Consider the following 21,738-nt stretch of genomic DNA (forward strand, 5'->3'; position numbering starts at 1 on the left):
CTGTATTCATATTGCTGTGGATAAATGTACTGTATTCATATTGCTGTGGGTAAATGTACTGTATTCATATTGCTGTGGGTAAATGTACTGTATTCATATTGCTGTGGATAAATGTACTGTATTCAAATTGCTGTGGGTAAATGTACTGTATTCATATTGCTGTGGATAAATGTACTGTATTCATATTGCTGTGGGTAAATGTATTGTATTCATATTGCTGTGGATAAATGTACTGTATTCATATTGCTGTGGATAAATGTACTGTATTCATATTGCTGTGGATAAATGTACTGTATTCATATTGCTGTGGATAAATGTACTGTATTCATATTGCTGTGGATAAATGTATTGTATTCATATTGCTGTGGATAAATGTACTGTATTCATATTGCTGTGGATAAATGTACTGTATTCATATTGCTGTGGATAAATGTACTGTATTCATATTGCTGTGGATAAATGTATTGTATTCATATTGCTGTGGATAAATGTACTGTATTCATATTGCTGTGGGTAAATGTATTGTATTCATATTGCTGTGGATAAATGTACTGTATTCATATTGCTGTGGATAAATGTATTGTATTCATATTGCTGTGGATAAATGTACTGTATTCATATTGCTGTGGATAAATGTACTGTATTCATATTGCTGTGGATAAATGTATTGTATTCATATTGCTGTGGATAAATGTACTGTATTCATATTGCTGTGGATAAATGTATTGTATTCATATTGCTGTGGATAAATGTACTGTATTCATATTGCTGTGGATAAATGTACTGTATTCATATTGCTGTCGATAAATGAATTGTATTCATATTGCTGTGGATAAATGTACTGTATTCATATTGCTGTGGATAAATGTACTGTATTCATATTGCTGACAATAACATGTCTGAAAGGAACTGCTCGTTTAGACTATATTACAATCAATACCCAGGTCTAGAATTACACTCAAAATGTGAGCAGGACTGTCACGCCCTGACCTTAGAGAGCTTTTTATGTCTCTATTTTGGTTTGGTCAGGGTGTGATTTGGGTGGGCATTCTATGTTCATTTTTCTATGTTCTGTATTTCTTTGTTTTTGCCGGGTACGGTTCTCAATGGGACGGCAGGGTAGCCTAGTGGTTAGAGTGTTGGACTAGTAACTGAAAGGTTGCAAGTTCAAATCCCTGAGCTGACAAGGTACAAATCTGTTGTTCTGCCCCTGAACAGGCAGTTAACCCACTGTTACTAGGCCTTTGAAAATAAGATTTTTTTCTTAACTGACTTGCCTAGTTAAATAAAGGTATAAAAAATAAAATCAGGGACAGTTGTCTCTGATTGAGAAACATACTTAGGCAACCTTTTCCCACCTGTGTTTTGTGGGTAGTTATTTTCTGTTTTGTGTTTCTGCACCTGACAGAGCTGTTCGTTGTCGTTTTGCTCTTTGTTATTTTGTTCTAGTGTTCAGTTTTAAATAAATATCACGAACACGTACCACGCTGCGCTTTGGTCCACTCCTTCTTTATCAGACGAGCGTTACAAAACTACCACCACCAAAGGACCAAGCAGCGTGGTAAGGAGGACTGGACATGGGAGGACATCCTGGACGGCAAAGGATCCTAGACGTGGGAGGAGATCCTGGTTGTAAAAGACCGCCTGCCATGGGAGCAGGTCGAAGCAGCAAGGAAGGTGGAGGCAGCGGGTAAAAGGGCCAAGGATTACACGGGGACAAGGCTGGCACTAAAGACAGGGACGCCACTCCCAATTTTTTTTTTAGGGAGGCACACGGGGAGATTGGCTGAGCCAGGTTGGAGACCTGAGCCAACTCCCCGTGCTTACCGGAGGGGGAGTCGTACTGGTCAGGCACCGTGTTATGCGGTGGAGCGTACGGTGTCTCCAGTGCACGTGCACAGCCCGGTGCGCTACCTTCCAGCTCCCCAAATCGGCCGGGCTAGAGTGGGCATCCAGCCAGGTCGGAGGGTGCCGACGCAGCGCATCTGGCCGCCAGTACGTCTCTATGGCCCGGGATATCCTGCGCCGGCTCTGCTCACTGTCTCCGGTGCGTCTGCACAGCCCAGTGCGTCCTGTTTCTGCGCCCCGCATCTGCAGGGCGAAAATAACCATCCAGCCAGGACGGGTTGTGCAGGCTCCTAGCTCGAGACCTCCAGTGCTCCTCCACGACCCAGTGTATCCGGTGCCTCTGCATAGGACAGGGCCTCCTGTATGTCTCTCCAGCCTGGTGAGTCCTGTGCCTGCGCTCAGAATTAATCACCTTATGTCTCCCCAGCCTGGTGAGCCCTGTGAGAGCTCCACGTACCAGACTGCCCATACGTCTCCTCTTTCCAGTGGTGATCCATGGCAAGAAGCCTCCAGTGATGATCCATGGCAAGAAGCCTCCAGTGATGATCCATGGCACAAAGCCTCCAGTGATTATCCATGGCACGAAGCCTCCAGTGATGATCCATGGCACGAAGCCTCCAGTGATGATCCATGGCACGAAGCCTCCAGTCCGGAGCCTCCAGCGAAGGTCTCCAGTCCGGGGCCCGCTACGAGGGTCTCCAGTCCGGGGCCCGCTACGAGGGTCCCCAGTCCGGGGTCGGCGGCGAGGGTCCCCGCACCAGAGGTGCCACCAAAGTGGGGGGAGCCAGAGGCGGAGGGGGGTCTACGTCCCGCACCAGAGCCGCCGCCGTAAAGGAAGCCCACCCAGACCCCCCTCCTTTAGAGTCAGGTTTTGCGGCCGGAGTCCGCACCGACTCTCTCTGGCCATAGAGAGGCTTTTATTCTCTATTTTGGTTAGGCCAGGGTGTGACTAGGGTGGGCATTCTAGTTTCTTTATTTCTATGTTTTCTATTTCTTTGTGTTTGGTAGGGTGTGGTTCTCAATCAGAGGCAGCTGTCTATCGTTGTCTCTGATTGAGAACCATACTTAGGCAGCCTTTTTTCCACCTGTCTTGGTGAGAAGTTGACTTTGTTTAGGGCACTTCGCCTTTCGCCTCACGGTTTGTTTTTGTAGTGTTTATTGTTTTGTTTCGGCGTCATGTTTATAAATAAAAAGGAAATGTACGCCTACCATGCTGCACCTTGATCCTCTTACTTTAACAGCCATGACAAGGACAATGATGTGGTGCTGATGTTTTGCCCATCACCCGCAGGCAGCCCTGTAATGGTCTACCCCCAATACTATAAGCCTGGTAAATATATAACAACTCCATTATACCTACAGTAATTTAACATTGTCTTATTACTGTGTGGAAGCTACTGGAGTACATTCCACAGCAGTAACTGCTGTGTGGAGAATTGAAGAGAAAGTCAAAGTTGTGAGCCAGGTTTGGTTGTATGGCACCAGTGTACAGGTACACTAGATTTACTCAGAGTGTCAGAAACAACTGGTTACTCTCCATCTGGGCAATATGCCAACAGAGGTAAGAAGAGAAAGAGAGTGATTTTTGAGTGATGGTTTATCTGTGTCATTTGGAAATGGCTACGATTCACAGTGAGTCATGGTAATGATGTAAGAAGGAGCTGAAGGGAGCCATGCCTTCTCTTCCTGGGTTCTATAGAATCAGGAGTAAAAGTTTATAGCTAATCAAAAAACAAAGTTCACATAAAAAGCAAGATGACAAATGTATTTGACATTTTATTTTCAAAGCGTTTTTCATCACAAAGATTCAAAAGGTGGTTTATATAAAGCTTTCACTTACACTTAACAATTTCAAGAATCTTAACTCTTACACCTAAAACCTAACATTTTAAAGTTCCAGAAAGCTAGAGAACTAGGAGAACATAACAAGTAAATAAGTCAAACATTTCATCATAAATTCATCATCAAATAGCACACATAATATATTTCATAACACATTTAATTTGACATTTCATCAAGTTTATTGTAGATTTGCATAAACTACATTTCTGATTTCAAACATTGCCATTTGTCAATTATTTTCAGTAGGGTAAATCTAGAACAAAATCTGATGGTTGATTGGGATCTTTTCATAATGTTTTTTTTAAAACTATATTTCTTTGCCGTTAGATTTAGTGTGTCATTAACATTTTCTATCCACCCCGGACAGGACGGGGTTCTCCTCAGAAAGGCAGTCCCTGGTCTCCAGAGCCACCCGGAGTTCCTGCCAGAAGACTCCAGTGTGCTCCCCAGCTCTGGGCCAGCTCAGGTAGGTACGTCTCTTCACCAGCTTTCTCATCCGGTGGAAGGGGGAGAGCTGCTGGTCTGGGACCTCCTCCAGAAACACCAGGATCAGAACGCCCTTCTGCTCATCAAACAGACGGAAGCTGGCCACCTGGATCTCCCGGGGGCACCACTCACTCTCCAGGTAGCGACGGCTGATCACGCAGATGGTCTTGCGGCTCCCGTAGATGGCGTCTGTGATGTTGTCTACGATGGGTATGCCTGGCTGGAAGTCACGGTGATGTAGACACAGCTTCCAGCCTTGGTTTCCCTCCAGCTCTGGCAAAAGTTCCCTCAGGACCCAGGGCTCATCGTGCCCATTGTAGGAGACGAAGGCATCATACTGATGAGTCACACGGACGTTCCTCCGCTTTGTGTCATAGAGATAAGCCTGAAAGAGATAGTAGGCGTAGACCAACTGCCATCTCAGGAGATGCTAGACAAAAGACCCCAGCAAGGTTAAGAGGACCAGAGAAGTGGAGGAGATGAAGTAGAAGAATCCTATATCTACTGAACAGTAGTGGGTGTCAAGGTCCAACAGTTTGGTACCTCCTAGATGGACCGGATAGTTGCAGGTAAAGTCATAGGCATCAACAACCTGTGTTTGGTTTCTGTTGTCACCTGTTGTGAAAGTCTTGTCTTGCAGGTCCAAGTAAACTAAAGCAGGTAAAGAACGTATCATTGTCTCACTGACTACTGTAAAGTCATTCTTTCTCACCTGTAAGTAACTGAGTTGAGTGAGTTTGTCTCCTATGAGAAAACCTAAAGACTGAAATCCTTTAGACAGGTACAGCCTGTTGAGTCGTGGGATCGGGTGAAACAACTCCGTTCTCAGGGCTGTGAACTCATTCAGGCTGATGTCAAGGGACCACAAATGTGGTGTAGATTAATGTGTTTGGGTGAAAGGACTTAATGTTAAGACTCCTTGCGCTGAATGCCACTAAATATTTCAGATCTTTAAGAAAGTTGGCTGGTATATTCAACATTCCAAAAGGATGCTGACTGGAGATGATCAGGATCTTGAGAGACGGTAGAAGAGAAAAGGGTGGGGATTTAAGTTCACCATAATGTAGATATTTAATACGATTCCAACTCAAATCAAGTTTTTCTAAGGCTGAACATCCTCTGAACATAGTGGCCCTAATGTTTATTTTACTAAATCTATTCGATGCCAAATGAAGCATTTTAAGATTGACCAAACCATGAAAGGCCCCGTCTTCCACAGTGTCAATTCGGTTGTCAAATAAAATCTAAGTTTTGAGGGACTGTAAGCTTTCAAAGTCTCCTTTATGGATAGATCTTAGCATATTGCCTCCCAATTGCAAGTTTTCTAGTTTTTGCAAACAATTCTTAAAAACATAACGTAAAGATGGGATACTGTTTCTTCACAGATCTAGGAGTTGTAAGTCCTGCAAATCTTGAAAAACATTGCCTTTAATGTCAGTGATTTCATTGTGGAAAAGACGGAGAGGTATGTTAGTCCTGTCAGATTGGCAAAATCGAATGAGCCTAGTTTATTGATGGTATTGTATCTGAGATCCAAGATTGTCAGAGATTGGGTATTATGAGTGGCATTTGGCACAGAAGAAAGCATATTGTTACTTAGATCTAGAGTAGTCAGTTGCTTCATTCAGCTGAATGACTGATGAGACAGATGAGTAAGAGCATTATGGGATATATCCAACTTAGTCAAGTATGTGCAGGACTTAAGCAGTTCCTCAGAGACAAAACTCCTGTTGTTATAACGCAGTCTGAGTGTTGTCAGTTTATTAATATGGCAGGCAATGTTGGTGAGAGCCGAGATCCTATCTTCCCCTAAATAGGACCGTATGAGAGATGTTAATGATGAGTTGAGGCTCTGCAGTACCACACTCATTTCCTTCAAAGACCTGTGGACACCGCTCAAATTGAGACTTTTCATATGACTCAGAAAAGATCTGTCTGGTACATCCCATGTCATGCTTCCATTTTGACCAGAGTCAGTTTAGGAAGAACATCAGCTGTGATCTTGAAGATTCTCATTGGATTCTGGGATAAATCCAGCACTCTCAGTCCTATGGACTTATTTGATATGTCCTGTGACTGGAAAAAGGTAAATCCGTTGCTTGCAATGTACAACTCCTGCAGGTGTGTGAATAGCAAGATTGTCTGCACCTTCTTTAGAACATTAAGTTGGTTGCCGGTTAAGTTTAACACACTTAAACTGGAGAGATTCTGAAAGGTAGAGGATGAAATTATTTTGATGTGGTTGTAGTCTAGTCGAAGCACGGAGAGGTTGCCTAGGCCCTGAAACAGGTGGTCTGAGAGGGTGTTGAGTCTGTTATTGGCTAGATTCAGCTCCTGAAGAACGACCAGGCCTGAAAAAGCGTCCACATGAGAGATCCGGTTGCAGGACGTGTTTAAAGACTTGAGGGCTGAGAGATCTTTGAAATCAAATGTTTTGATCATCACAATGTTGTTGATGGAAAGGTCTAAAGATCTTACTTTTCTTGGAATGTCTTCTGGTATGGTTTGGAGGTTCTTCTTTCCACAGATTACTTTCATGTTGGTATCATTGAGAGATTCACGGACTGTGCATTTTTTCAATGAATAGCCCCTTATTGTTCTGTGCACTATTATACAGTGCCTTGCGATAGTATTCGGCCCCCTTGAACTTTGCGACCTTTTGCCACATTTCAGGCTTCAAACATAAAGTTATAAAACTGTATTTTTTTGTGAAGAATCAACAACAAGTGGGACACAATCATGAAGTGGAACGACATTTATTGGATATTTCAAACTTTTTTAACAAATCAAAAACTGAAAAATTGGGCGTGCAAAATTATTCAGCCCCTTTACTTTCAGTGCAGCAAACTCTCTCCAGAAGTTCAGTGAGGATCTCTGAATGATCCAATGTTGACCTAAATGACTAATGATGATAAATACAATCCACCTGTGTGTAATCAAGTCTCTGTATAAATGCACCTGCACTGTGATAGTCTCAGAGGTCCGTTAAAAGCGCAGAGAGCATCATGAAGAACAAGGAACAGGTCCGAGATACTGTTGTGAAGAAGTTTAAAGCCGGATTTGGATACAAAAAGATTTCCCAAGCTTTAAACATCCCAAGGAGCACTGTGCAAGCGATAATATTGAAATGGAAGGAGTATCAGACCACTGCAAATCTACCAAGACCTGGCCGTCCCTCTAAACTTTCAGCTCATACATGGAGAAGACTGATCAGAGATGCAGCCAAGAGGCCCATGATCACTCTGGATGAACTGCAGAGATCTACAGCTGAGGTGGGAAACTCTGTCCATAGGACAACAATCAGTCGTATATTGCACAAATCTGGCCTTTATGGAAGAGTGGCAAGAAGAAAGCCATTTCTTAAAGATATCCATAAAAAGTGTTGTTTAAAGTTTGCCACAAGCCACCTGGGAGACACACCAAACATGTGGAAGAAGGTGCTCTGGTCAGATGAAAGCAAAATTGAACTTTTTGGCAACAATGCAAAACGTTATGTTTGGCGTAAAAGCAACACAGCTGAACACACCATCCCCACTGTCAAAAATGGTGGTGGCAGCATCATGGTTTGGGCCTGCTTTTCTTCAGCAGGGACAGGGAAGATGGTTCAAATTGATGGGAAGATGGATGGAGCCAAATACAGGACCATTCTGGAAGAAAACCTGATGGAGTCTGCAAAAGACCTGAGACTGGGACGGAGATTTGTCTTCCAACAAGACAATGATCCAAAACATAAAGCAAAATCTACAATGGAATGGTTCAAAAATAAACATATCCAGGTGTTAGAATGGCCAAGTCAAAGTCCAGACCTGAATCCAATCGAGAATCTGTGGAAAGAACTGAAAACTGCTGTTCACAAATGCTCTCCATCCAACCTCACTGAGCTCGAGCTGTTTTGCAAGGAGGAATGGGAAAAAATTTCAGTCTCTCGATGTACAAAACTGATAGACATACCCCAAGCGACTTACAGCTGTAATCGCAGCAAAAGGTGGCGCTACAAAGTATTAACTTAAGGGGGCTGAATAATTTTGCACGCCCAATTTTTCAGTTTTTGATTTGTTAAAAAAGTTTGAAATATCCAATAAATGTCGTTCCACTTCATGATTGTGTCCCACTTGTTGTTGATTCTTCACAAAAAAATACAGTTTTATATCTTTATGTTTGAAGCCTGAAATGTGGCAAAAGGTCGCAAAGTTCAAGGGGGCCGAATACTTTCGCAAGGCACTGTATGTTGCTGGATCCTTGTAAATCCTTACAAGGATCCAGCAACATATATTAGTGCACAGAAAAATACTTGGATGTGAATATGTAGTCCCATTGCGTATTTCCGGCATGGTTATCTTAATTTTCATCAATAGGCTCTTGATGCCAGGTCCCCCTCGCAAAATGGTGTTTCTAAACTCAACGGCCTTTTCCTTTTTAAATAAAGGTTTTTAAATAAAAGTTAAATAAAAAAATGTCAGTTCATTTCTGGAGGAAGAGGTGACAAATGCCACATATTTGACTCCAATTAGCACAAAGTTTGGTCCAATTTCTTCTCAAGCTTCTTATGTTCCACCAATGGACCGTCTTCTGAGTATATACTTCTTAGACCATAATCAGAAGACAGACTCACAAGTTGTGTGTCTCTCCCTCCAGCATATATTGCCATGAAATACAGAAGCATTCCATCACCTCAAGACGACTCAGTTATACTTCCTGTCTCCAAAGACCCTCCCCGCCGTTTCACTTCCCTTTGATCTCTGTGTGTTTCTATACGTTTATACAGTTGGTTGGACTAGTTTGGAGTGTATGTGTAGTTCCTAAATACATTTCAAATGTGTTATGTAGAAAACTTGCCTTGTTACCCAAACGCCTTGCTCCAGTTAAGTGCTACGCCCACGTAATGAGTCAGGATGGAAATCCATTCAGTCTGATTGGTCGCAGAAACCGATGGGTTGGGCCAGAGACAGAATATGCATTGCTAAAGCGGCATTTTGAAAATGTGTCATTGGCTTTGAAACTCTGATTGGTTAGAGATGATCCAATTGCTGATTACTTTGTTTTGTACAGAACCCACTCATTTTGACATCACCACAAACGCCTTCAGTGATGGCAGCCTCAGACTGAAGTATGTAACAAATGATAGAGCAGCGGAAGAATTCAGTTTGAGTGTCAGGCAAGTAGAAAACCCTTCAAATTCACACTCTACAGCCCTGGGACACAGGCTCACAAACTCTGACCTAACTCTGACCTAACCTCCAACCCAAGTACTCCATTCTGCCACCTCTGGTCTCTTGGCCCTCCCACCCGTATGGGAAGGTGGCTCCCGCTCAGCCCAGTCTAAGCTCTCCTCGGTCCTGGCACCCCAATGGTGGCACCAGCTTCCCCCTGAAGCTAGGACAGCAGAGTCCCTGCTCATCTTCTGAAAACATCTGAAACCCTACCTCTTCAAAGAGTATCTTAAATAATCCCTGAACCTGCATGACATGAGCCGCCCTCGCGCTCTCTCCCAACTTGGATGGAAAGTTGTCTATTAATGCCAAAAAAGTCAATCCACCCTCAAAACACTAGCTTACTAGGGATTGTTTCATTATGCAGTGTACAATCTATAGCTATAATGTATACCGTGTTTAGCTGCTATTTATACACTTTTAATAAAAATGACATCAAATCACCTCGCAATGAGGAATAAAAGATGACATGGAATAGCCTCGCAATGAGGAATAAAAGATGACATGGAATAGCCTCGCAATGAGGAATAAAAGATGACATGGAATAGCCTCGCAATGAGGAATAAAAGATGACATGGAGTAGCCTAGCAATGAGGAATAAAAGATGACATGGAATAGCCTCGCAATGAGGAATAAAAGATGACATGGAGTAGCCTAGCAATGAGGAATAAAAGATGACATGGAATAGCCTCGCAATGAGGAATAAAAGATGACATGGAATAGCCTAGCAATGAGGAATAAAAGATGACATGGAATAGCCTCGCAATGAGGAAAAAAGATGACATGGAGTAGCCTAGCAATGATGAATAAATGATGACATGGAATAGTCTTGCAATGAGGAATAAAATATGACATGGAATAGCCTAGCAATGAGGAATAAAAGATGACATGGAATAGCCTAGCAATGAGGAATAAAATATTACATGGAATAGCCTAGCAATGAGGAATAAAAGATGACATGGAATAGCCTAGCAATGAGGAATAAAAGATGACATGGAATAGCCTAGCAATGATGAATAAAAGATGACATGGAATAGCCTAGCAATGATGAATAAAAGATGACATGGAATAGCCTAGCAATGAGGAATAAAAGTAGTCGTCTTAAGGATAAATTCATCCACTATTTATTGTTGAACTCAGCCGGTAATAAATGGGCTGCAAGGTCAATTACATGAAATCAAATGAATTCCAGCTTGAGAGACTCCCCTGGTCTCCTGAAGTCCTCCTTATTTTGTGTGTACATTTTTTCACCACGGCCTGTAGGTTCAGGGTGCGGGCCTGACTGTTTTCTATACTGAGTATTGTCAACCCAGACAGTTTTTCCTGAGACATTGAGCATTATATGTCCATTGCACTGCACACAATTTAAACTTAGTCTTGAATGATGCATGCCAAGATACATTATACCAGAGATAAGGGACTGTTGATATTTGTAACCACACATCTCAAACGCCGGTTCACCAGTATAAATAAATTGCAAACCGTTTGTTGTTACTGTTGAGCTGTCCAGTATCCAGATGACCTATCCCCAGAGCTTCCTATACAGTTAATCTCTTTCCATAACGTGTTGAGCTGTCCAGTATCCAGATGACCTGTCCCCAGAGCTTCCTATACAGTTAATCTCTTTCCATAACGTGTTGAGCTGTCCAGTATCCAGATGACCTGTCCCCAGAGCTTCCTATACAGTTAATCTCTTTCCATAACGTGTTGAGCTGTCCAGTATCCAGATGACCTGTCCCCAGAGCTTCCTATACAGTGAATCACTTTTCATAACGTGTTGAGGCCGGCAATTAAGGAGAATGAGAGGCTCAATTAAAGATTTTGCAGAACTGCTGTATTTGAAGCACCACTTCCTTCTGCCCAGTTTCCCTGATGTTGTTAAGGCAACCAAGCTGTTTTTTACCATCCCTGTAACTGTCGCTTTTGCGGAGAGATCGTTTTCTAAACTAAAACTTTCAATCAGTTAATGTTAAATGTATTATTTTTCAAGGCCTGAGGCACTTCTTCAGTCATATTCCTGAAGTCCAAGAAACAAACACTTAATTTCCATATGTACTAGGAAGTTAAAAATGTGTATGAATGTCTTTTTTGAGGGTTAGTGTCAAAATGATATATATATATTTATTAAATTATTAGACCTCGATGACAGGCGCATGGGCCCCCAGAGCTGTGTCCGGTACTCAAGTGATGCTAGCTTAGCTACCTAGCATGTTAGCGCATTGCTATCATATATAGCTACTGTCTAAGCTATTGAATATTTTGTATATTTTCATCTACTGTATATACACTACATATAACAATTAACATAGCACGTTGCTATCACCTTATTAGCGCTGTGTAAAATATGTTATTTAAGTCCTTCTTTCATAGAAACCACTTGTACTAGTCCCCTCTTGCTACGTTGGTTTGTGTGCAATAAAGTGTGTTCTGTGCATCTGTCTCCTACTGGTCAAGCCTTCTAATAGAGACGCTGAGATGATTATACCTATATTTAACCCGCAACTCTTCCGGAGACCACCACCAGTTGGTGGCACTCTTTTTAATTTTAGAAACAGGTTATCAAATCACTTCATGTTTATGTTATTGCAAATGAAATGTGTTAATCTTGTGTGAAACTCCTGGTGGGGTTTAATTAAGGCCAATTCTGATTCTTTGAGGATGAAAAAGAGTTGGTATTGACAGTCACCTAGGTATTATTAGAATGTAATGACAGCATAATGACAGCATATTGTAGCCAAAATCCTTTTGATCTCTTCCATAAGGGTTCCAGAGTCATCAGACAGATGAGTACAGACAGCCCTTTTGCTTCCTGAAATAAGACAATGGTGTACGTGTTAAGACCCAACACATGGAAACTGACTGTGAGGAATTTGCTCATTCAGACTCTACTTTGGGAAGTGAAATATTTATTCACGTGACCCTGAGTTTGGAATGTGGTCAGACAGAGGAACTAACTATCAAGTTTAGGGAGGGATTTGTATCATGAATAGACGTTTAACCTTTCACATCCCTCCAAAACATTTATTGAAGTAGCTGCAGCTTAGAATTCTTATTTCAAAGGCACAAAACTTTCAACATTCAACCACTCAACCACACACTTTAGAGAAAGTGATTTTAAACTAATTTTATGGAAAAGGCCAGGTGTCTTTGTTATACAAAATATATGTTGCCAACTCCCAAGAATCCTGACAGGGAAAAAGACTACCTTCACTTCAAAGAATAAATGACAGAACGTTAATATACAATTCAAACCTCCACGGTGCACCTGTCAGTGCTCATGAAGCAAAGAATATGATGAAATGGAGTGACTCAGGAGTATTGGGCACATTAATGAAGTTGGAGTTCAGGGAAGGTGGAAGCAATACGCTGGGAAACGTATCCAGTCTTTTGACCTATCAGATTAAGATATTTGACTTCCTCTTTTAACCCAACTCCTCCAAAAGACACATACACAGGTTTTGGAAAGGTGTGGGGGGGGGCTCCCACACTGGGTGCCCGGGGAGCTAATTGTTGTGGGTGGTTGAGTGCCTTGCTCAAGGGCACAATGGCAGGCAATGGCATCTAGGATTAGATACTAGCAACCCTTCGGTTGCCAGCTCACTTCCTGCCAGACATTTCCCATCGGACACGTGATACGAACTGGCAACTGGCTCGCCTCTCTGGCTCGCCTCTCTAACCACTAGGCTACCTGCTGCCCCAACTAAGAAAATTATGAGAGAGACAGAGACAGAGAGAGACAGAGACAGAGACAGAGACAGAGACAGAGACAGAGACAGAGAGAGAGACAGAGAGAGAGACAGAGAGAGAGACAGAGACAGAGAGAGACAGAGACAGAGACAGAGACAGACAGAGAGAGACAGAGACAGAGACACAGACAGACAGACAGACAGACAGACAGACAGACAGACAGACAGACAGACAGACAGACAGACAGACAGACAGACGCAGAGGGCATGCATGCTAGTCAGTTATCCATTCAGTGATCAAAAAGATACATACGCAGCACAGGGCTTGTAGAATGACAGCTCGAGGTCGAGACCCATTTCAATTAACATCCGCTCCATTTGGCTTCGCAGGGAAAGGTCACTGAGAATGACTAGTCAGTGTTACACCTGCAAACTGAGAGTGACATTTCAACATGCTGTTTTGAACCCCCCTTAACCCCGGGGAAGGGAGGGGGTAGAAGAGGGTGCCCGTTGGCACAGATCTAGGTTCTGCGTGACCTTCACCTAAACTAAACCATGAAGGAGGAATGTAAATCTGACCTTAAATCATCAGAGTCTATGGACAAGTTAATTTCTTCTCCCATGGGAAGGGGGTGGGAGGGTTTGAAGAAATTCTCAGGAAAGGAATCTATTGTAATTCACGTGCCTAAGAATTAGTCCCCATTATAAAAACAATAATCCCCAAACAGTAATTTACAAACAGATAATTATTCACAAACAGACCCTATTTCCTCTGTCTGTATAACAGCAGTATATCTACGATATGGCACTCTGATCCATGTAAATCTCACAACAGAAAACCTTACAGACTTAGTTAGCGTGTTACCTCCTGCTCTACTGTATATTTGGATGCCAGCTGTTTTTCTGCTAAGCCTGAAATGACTCTGGTCCCTTCCCCTTGACGAGTGATGAATGATGAGAGTGCTAACCTGAGAGTTCATAAACGCCCCCAAGGAAAAGGATTCAGACCACAATCCCTTGCCTCTTGGGTTCCTAAATTGACAGTATTAATCTCTCCTCTCATTGGAGAGATTGGTAGAATGCGTCTCATTTCTTTCTGTGAGACAGAAGGGGTCCCTGGGTTTGGGATAATTTAGCTCCACTGACGTCTGTGACCCAACTATACCATCAAATCCTGCCGTCGAGCCAATTGCCTGTCTCCTTCGTGTCTGTGTGTGTTTAAGTGTGTGTTTACGTGTGCATGCATGCATGCGTGAGTGCGTGCATGAAATGTGTGTGTGTCTGCGTGCATGTGAGATTTGAGGAAGGGAAGCGAGGGAAATTATATCCTTTTCATAGCAACTGTTTAATTAACACTGTTGAATCTCTAGACATTTGTGACAGTACTTCTATGACATCCTGTCTCTGTCTACATGTACATAGGAGATAGTGACTTTACATACCGTAAAACTTCATTAACAGCCACGGCCATTTATTTGCTTCAATCACTGAACCCAACAGGTGCTTATTAGAGACAGGCTTCTATTTGAGCCAGGCGTCCATTTCCTTAATGCACACATCTTTTGCTCAATAAAATGTTGAAAAGACAATGATGTTGCTCTCCTTTATCTTCTTTTGCATAATCTTTACAGTACTCAAGTTAACTCGTAAGCAATTCACTTAAACCTGGCATTTATTAGAAGCAGGTGTTTATGTACTGAAATATATAGTAGACTGCATTTGAATTACTGTTACAGTGCTATTTGGATGGTTAATTGGATTCGTTCAGACATTTCTTGATTTCTTGTTGTTTTGATTTATTTATTATCATGTGTGTACTTGCATAACATTTTACTACATTGCTAGGAGCTAGAAACATAAGCATTTCTCTGCACCCACTATGATTAATTAATAAGGCCCGAGTAGGTGTGGTATATGGCCAATATACCACAGCTAAGGGCTGTTCTTCTTAGAACCACCCATCCCGGATCTGGGAGAATTGTCATCAACAACGCTGAATAGCATAGCGCCACAGTCAAATAATATTACTAGAAAATATTTATATTCATGAAATCACAAGTGCAATATAGGAAAACACAGCTTAGCCTTTTGTTAATCCACCTGTCGTCTCAGATTTTGAAATGATGCTTTACAGCGAAAGCTAAGACCGGGAGTAACAATAGCAGCCTCTCTCTTTTGCGCACAAATCACTCTGAGAGCCCCCACCTGTCCACTTACGCAATGTGGTCGTTCACGCTCATTCTTCAAAATAAAAGCCTGAAACTATGTCTAAAGGCTGTTGACACCTTAGGGAAGCCAACAGAAAAAGGAATCTGGTTGATATCCATTTCAATGGGCAATAGGAACACAGGGATTTAAAAATAAGAGTCACTTCCTGATTGGATTTTTCTCAGGCTTTCGCCTGCAATATCAGTTCTGTTATACTCACAGACAATATTTTTACAGTTTTGGTAACTTTAGAGTGTTTTCTATCCTAATCTGACAATTTTATGCATATTCTAGCATCTGGTCCTGAGAAATAGGCCGTTTACTTTGGGAACGTTATTTTTCCAAACATAAAAATAGTGCCCCCTAGCTTCAAGAGGTTAAGTACGATGCATCGCAGAGTGCCTGGATACAGCCCTTAGCCGTGGTATACTAGCCATATATCACAAACCCCTGAGGTGCCTTATTGCTATTATAAACTGGTTACCAAAGTAATTAGAGCAGTAAAATAAATGTGTTGACATACCTGTGGATTACGGTCTGATATACCATGGCTGTCAGCCAATCAGCATTCAGGGCTCGAACCAACCAGTTTATAACTAAACTGTGCATGCAACCAATAAACTTTAATTTTATTTGAAATATGTGCTGATGCCGGGCTATTAAAAGGGACAAGTGGCTATTTGAGACTTAATTGAAGTTTTACAGTTTATGTTTGTATGGCTTGGTTGTCATAGTCCTCAGGTTTTCAAAAATGCAATGTCCTCAAAATGCCACGTGATTATACAGTGTGAGACATGGTACAGCTAATGTTTCTATGTGTATGATGCCATTCCAGTCGTGCCGCTCCAGCCATTATTATGAGCCGTCCTCCCCTCAGCAGCCTCCACTGGTGTAGTTAAGTGTAGTTATTATGAGCCGTCCTCCCCTCAGCAGCCTCCACTGGCACTCATTTACTGTAAGTGGCTCTGGATAAGAGCGTCTGCTAAATGACTAACAGTGCCTCCAGAAAGTATTCTCACCCCTTGACTTTTCCAGATTTTGTTGTCTGACAGCCTTAATATAAAATTGATTACATTTAGATTTTGTGTCACTGGTCTACACATAATACCTCATAATGTCAAAATGCAATTTAGTTTTCATAAGTTTTCATAATTTTTTTTTTAAGCTGAAATGTCTTGAGTCAAAAGGTATTCAACACCTTGTTATGACAAGCCTAAATAAGTTCAGGAGGAAACGTTTGCTGAACAAATCACATAATAAGTTGCATGGTCTCACACTTAACATGATTTGTGAATGCCTACCCCATTTTCAAATGCTTCACAAAGAAGGGCACTGATTGGTAGATTGGTAAAAATAATAAAGCAGACACTGAATATCCTTTGTGCATGGTAAAGCTGTTAATTTGGCTTTGGATGGTGTATCAATGCGAAGATACAGATGTCCTTCCAAACTGAGTTGCCAGAGAGAAATAAAACCACTCAGGGATTTCACTATGAGGCTAACGGTGATTTTACAGTTACAGAATTTATAGGAGAAAACTGTGATAGGAGAAAACTGAGGATGGATCAACAACATTGTAGTTACTCCAACATACTAACCAAATTGACAGAGTGAAATGAAGGAAGCCTGTACATGGTGGTGGCTGCATCATGTTATGGGTGTGCTTGTCATCAGCAAGGACTGGGGAGTTTTTCAGGATAAAAAATAAACTAAATGTAGCTAAGCACAGGCAAAATCCTAGGGGAAAACCTGGTTAAATCTCCTTTCCAACAGACACAGAGACAAATTCACCTTCCAGCAGGACAATAAACCTAAAACACAAGGCCAAATCTACACCACCAAGACATGGCCAAATCTACACTACCAAGACGACATTGGATGTTCCTGAGTGGCCTACTTACAGTTTTGACTTAAATCTGCATGAAAATCTATGGCAAGACTTGAAAATGTCTGTCTATCGACAACCAACTTGACAGCGCTTGAAGAATTTAGAGAATAATGGGCGAATATTGCACAATCCAGGTACGCAAAGCTCTTAGAGACTTACCCCAAAAGACTCACTGACTTACTTTAATTGCTGCCAAAGGTGTTTACACTTGTATTGACTCAGGTGGTGAACACCTATCTAATCAAGATATATTAGTTAACAACAAAACAAAAAAATTATTGTAGATTGTTGTAGATGTTTTTTTTACAATGAAATCCATTTTATCCCCATCTTGAACAACGTACAGTGTGGTCCAGCACTTACAAAGGACTTATATAAATGTATTCTATTCCATTGTTCTTTCCTCGTTGATTAGTCTTGTCATGTTTCTGCAATGATAATAATACTACATAGGATTTTAATAGCGCTTTTTTTTCCCAAAGCCGCTTTCTTGTGGTAGAAAATATGCTCTCATATTACATCAAACAGCCCAAAAAACACAAAGTATCTAATGTTGGTGTAATGTGAAAAGTGTTAGAAATGTAAACCATTTTCTTACCTCTTTGGCTTTCCTGTGTCTGTCCTTGGTGTCCCTTTCTCGGTCTCTGTCTCTGTCCTTGTCTTTGCCCTCATCCCCATGGTGCGAAGAATACGACACCGTTCTCCAGTCCCGTGGTGAGTTGGTGATGCTCGCCACCTTTGACTCCGTGGCGCTGTTCTCCTCATTGAGTGAGCGTGACGACCTCCGCGTGAACATACTTTTCTTAATTGCCTTGACCCTCAGACTCTCACTGTCTGAGCAGCCCCACTCCACTGATCCGTTATCCACCTTGATGTTGTGGCCTGTCGTGTGGCACTGAAAGACATGGGGCGAGAGGTTGGGGTCGGGGTGAAGGTGATCTGGGGTGGATGTGGTGGCTAAAGCGTTTTCGCCCGGTCTCCCGTTGGTTTCGGGTTCCTGGATCTTCTCGTCGAGTTTGGTGAGCTTGGAGAGCACCTGCGAGATCTCTCCTCGGACTCCGGACAGAGACTCCAGCTTCTTCTCGATCTCACCTATCCTCATTACAAGCTTGCACACGCTCGATTTGAGCTCGTCGTCCGTGTTCTCTAGGGAGTGAAAGAGGCAGTCCAGCTTGGACTTGGCCAGTTTGACCGTGTTGCATTCGGGTGAGCTGTCGCCGTCAGACTTCATGGTCACCTGAGAGAGAGATCCGATGCTGTTGTAGCACGACGATTGGATGACGCCCAGCGAGTCGCACACGCTCATGTCGTCAAGGAAGCGGAAGATGTCACTGATGTCATCGCTGATGATCTCAGAGTCCTCTTCCGAGTGTTTGCACGAATGCCTCTCTCTCTCGACGTATTTTGCGTGAGCGGCGGCATAGTCTTTTAGCTTCCTCTGTTCGGCCTGCTCCGTTTGTGTCCCTATGCTGGACGAGCTGTCTATGTTACCTCCTTGAAAAGACGTACTGTTGATGCCTTTCTCTTTAAATCTTTTCCCAACCTCTCTTTTGTCGACACCCACCCCGGGACCGCACGCCATTGAAGACATATCCTTTGTTTTCAACCCGTTGGTTTTCTTTGCGAACCCTGAAGGGGAGGCCACCACTTTCTCTTTGGCACACTGGAAGTGCTGCTCATTCTCTTTATTGACTACATTGTGGCGATGGTTGTCTTTCAGCGGTTTCCCATTCAGAAATGACCTCTCAAAATCCGGTGGCCCTTCTTCAGCATTCAGACTCAGGCTTTTGACGGGCCAAATTGGCTGCTTCCCCGGCCTAGCCGTACTCCTCCGTGTGTTCACGCACTCTGTCACTGTCGTTGGCCCGAAATACGTAGACGCTTGAAGGTCGTCCAGACTCTCGTGCTTCGCTCGCCGTTTCTCCTGAATGGGCGAGTTCATAGTAGGCTCAAAGTAGGGGTTACTGTAGGGCAGCTCGAAGCTGTGGTTGAAGAATGTGGCAGGTTTGTGGAGCTCTCTCCGGTGGTAGCCTCCAGTTGCCCTGATGTTTGGTTTGCACTCTGAGGTGATGACCTATAACGACAATGGGGTAACACTTCATTAAGTTGCTCTTAAACCTGTGTAGTGACACTCTAACATTATGGTAATATTGTATTGTTTGGCTCTAAGTCACGCTGATAAGAATATCTGTTAATTAACTGACTAAAACCTAAAGGTAAGAGTTTCATAGAAATTTGGTAATTGTTTTGAGCAATTTTTGTCATTACACAAGTGATTTTTTTGTTGTTGTTACAGACTCATTCACTTTTACAACAACAACATTTTAATACACTGTTGTGTTAACACATCAGTCAAAACACCCTGCATTATCAAATCAAACAAAGAAAGTGTCAAACTAAGCATAAAGGTGCAGGATGTAACATTAGGCCCAGACCAAGCCTTTCTAGAAAGAAATACGTTTTATAGATTGGTTATTCTCACTGAGAGTTATGTCCATTGAGACATTTCCATTCTAAGTGACATAGGCTATACAGATGTAGGATCTTGATTTGATCACTCTTTGTTGATGAGACTTTTCCTGTGCCAGAGGAAATGCAGATGACCTTCATGATTGACATAAGTTCATTAAAAACCTATATTAACAGTATTCCACTTTTCATGTAGCCTCATTTTGACCAGCTTATAGCCTAACCACCAATCAAGCAACATTATGGACTAAACGTTGAAATCATGTTGTTGCAGGATTATTTTGCTGCAACAATGCAGGTCTAATTAAGATCGTACATCTGTAGATCTATGGACCAGTTTCAGGAAGTGGGGAGGTACTGTTTTATCACTTTTGTTTTATCCTTTAGGTTTCTTGTGCTTTTCTCTGACATTTAGATGGTAAGATTAGCAAACAACGGCACAAATACTTACAGCTAGCACCGTTTAGTAGGAACGAAACAACTCAGAACATGGCACAATAAAGAATGTAGCTGACCACATATCACAGTAAAAATTAGAGAGTGATAATTGATAACAGATAGTTAACAGTGGAGGAGGCTGCAATGGAAATCAGTCTGACTTTATCTTCAATGTTTGTTTTTTCATGTATTGTTGTTTCAGTGTAGTAATGGGACAACATTAAAACTCAAACTTGTTGGGGGTACTTCCCAACAAATATGTCAGGATAATTATTGTTGCATCATGAATGATATGTAAATGCTTAATACAAATAAATAAATAATATAGAATTAAAGACCAGAGACACAGACCTGTGGGGAGAACGCTAGCAGGTTGTGAAAATCCTCCTTGAAGATGTTTCTCTTCTGGACACAGGAGTGGACAGAGAAGGGCTCCGTGTGGTTGATGTGTTGCAGGGACTCCTGGTCTGTGGTGGACTCACTGTCAATGTCTATGGGAAAGTAGGTGCTCTGCATCTCGCAGGGCGGCGATGGAGGACTGCAGCCTGAGTACTGGGGCAGGTGCTGCAGCTTGTCTAGCGACGCTGCTCGACATTTCAGATCCTTGTTTACGCCCAATAGGAAGTTAGGGTCCGAGGTCGGGATAAACTGTGGGCTGCAGTTGGATTTCGAGCTGGCGGAGTGGGAATGGGGGTGTGGGCGGGGGTGGGAGGAGTTGTTTTGGGACATGGGGCGATGGTGGGGGTGGTGACCCGCCCTGGAGGGTTGATCCATGAGGTCATAACCTCCGCCCCTCTCATAGTCCTGGTACTTATAAACATCAGTGTCGGACCTACATGACTCAAACGACTGGTTCTTGTGGAACTTGGGCCTCGGTGGTGCCATTGGGAGCTTGTCTTTGGCCATCCCCCCATTCATTTGGATTAGGTTAAACATAGTGACGATATCCGCTGCCACCATGAGTTTCTTAGACTGCTGGTCCTCAACAGTACATCTCATCTTGTCTTTGAAGAGAGTGGCCGGGAAGGCTGGGTCCAGGCAGGCTGTGTAGAACAGAAGGCTCCGTAGCTTGGCCAAGTGGACCAAGTCAAAGCGGGCACACAGGGACTTACAGAGGTCCTGGTAGGACACACTATTGTGTTTAGTGTCTAGTTCCTCCAGGATCCGGACTAGGAACAGGGAGTACTCTGGTAGGGGATCCATGGCATGTGGTGTGGGATGGAGCTAGATGTTGATATCCTCGTTAATCTCCTATTCTTTAAGTATACTGTACAGGGGATGCCATTGAGATGGAACGTCTCAAATACAAGGGAGACCTGTCCCCCTTATGAGAGAGATAGGAGGATGACCCTGAGAGAGAGAGAGAGAGAGAGAGAGAAAACACAGCAGAGAGAGAGAGAGAGAGAGAGAGCAAGATATTGACTATTGGACAATCACATAACACAATCAAAACATAGCCAAACATTGCAAGTAATAATAATCATGAATATAAGGTGTTACATCCCATGTTATTATCCCAAAGCAATAGTTATCCATGTGCATGTGACTAATAAACTAATCTAATGATCACGTCTATTTGTGTTATTGTGAATAAGACAGAAATGAAATGTGGTAATAGTTTGGAGAAGGCTTCACTCTTTAGATAGGGATCAGTAAAGATTGG

The 21,738-nt window shown here is 42.6% G+C and overlaps 1 protein-coding gene and 1 pseudogene across 1 annotated transcript in view; both read right to left on the reverse strand.

Moving 5' to 3' along the window:
• The window catches only part of LOC110512412 (major intrinsically disordered Notch2-binding receptor 1), a 45,416-nt gene extending 23,991 nt beyond the window's left edge, over positions 1 to 21,425 (reverse strand). The window contains exons 1-2 of the mRNA XM_036981243.2: positions 20,427 to 21,425; positions 17,767 to 19,242 (exon numbers count right to left, since the gene is read on the reverse strand). Of these exons, the coding sequence (XP_036837138.2) occupies positions 17,767 to 19,242; positions 20,427 to 21,278 (2,328 nt within the window). The 5' untranslated portion in view covers positions 21,279 to 21,425. The remainder of the gene's footprint in view (positions 1 to 17,766; positions 19,243 to 20,426) is intronic.
• LOC110506895 (toll-like receptor 13) lies at positions 3,615 to 5,785 on the reverse strand (annotated as a pseudogene).
• Positions 21,426 to 21,738: the final 313 nt, after the last annotated feature.

This window comes from Oncorhynchus mykiss, chromosome 26 (assembly GCF_057628025.1).
Source record: "Oncorhynchus mykiss isolate SJ-2025 chromosome 26, ASM5762802v1, whole genome shotgun sequence".
Taxonomy (NCBI): domain Eukaryota; kingdom Metazoa; phylum Chordata; class Actinopteri; order Salmoniformes; family Salmonidae; genus Oncorhynchus; species Oncorhynchus mykiss.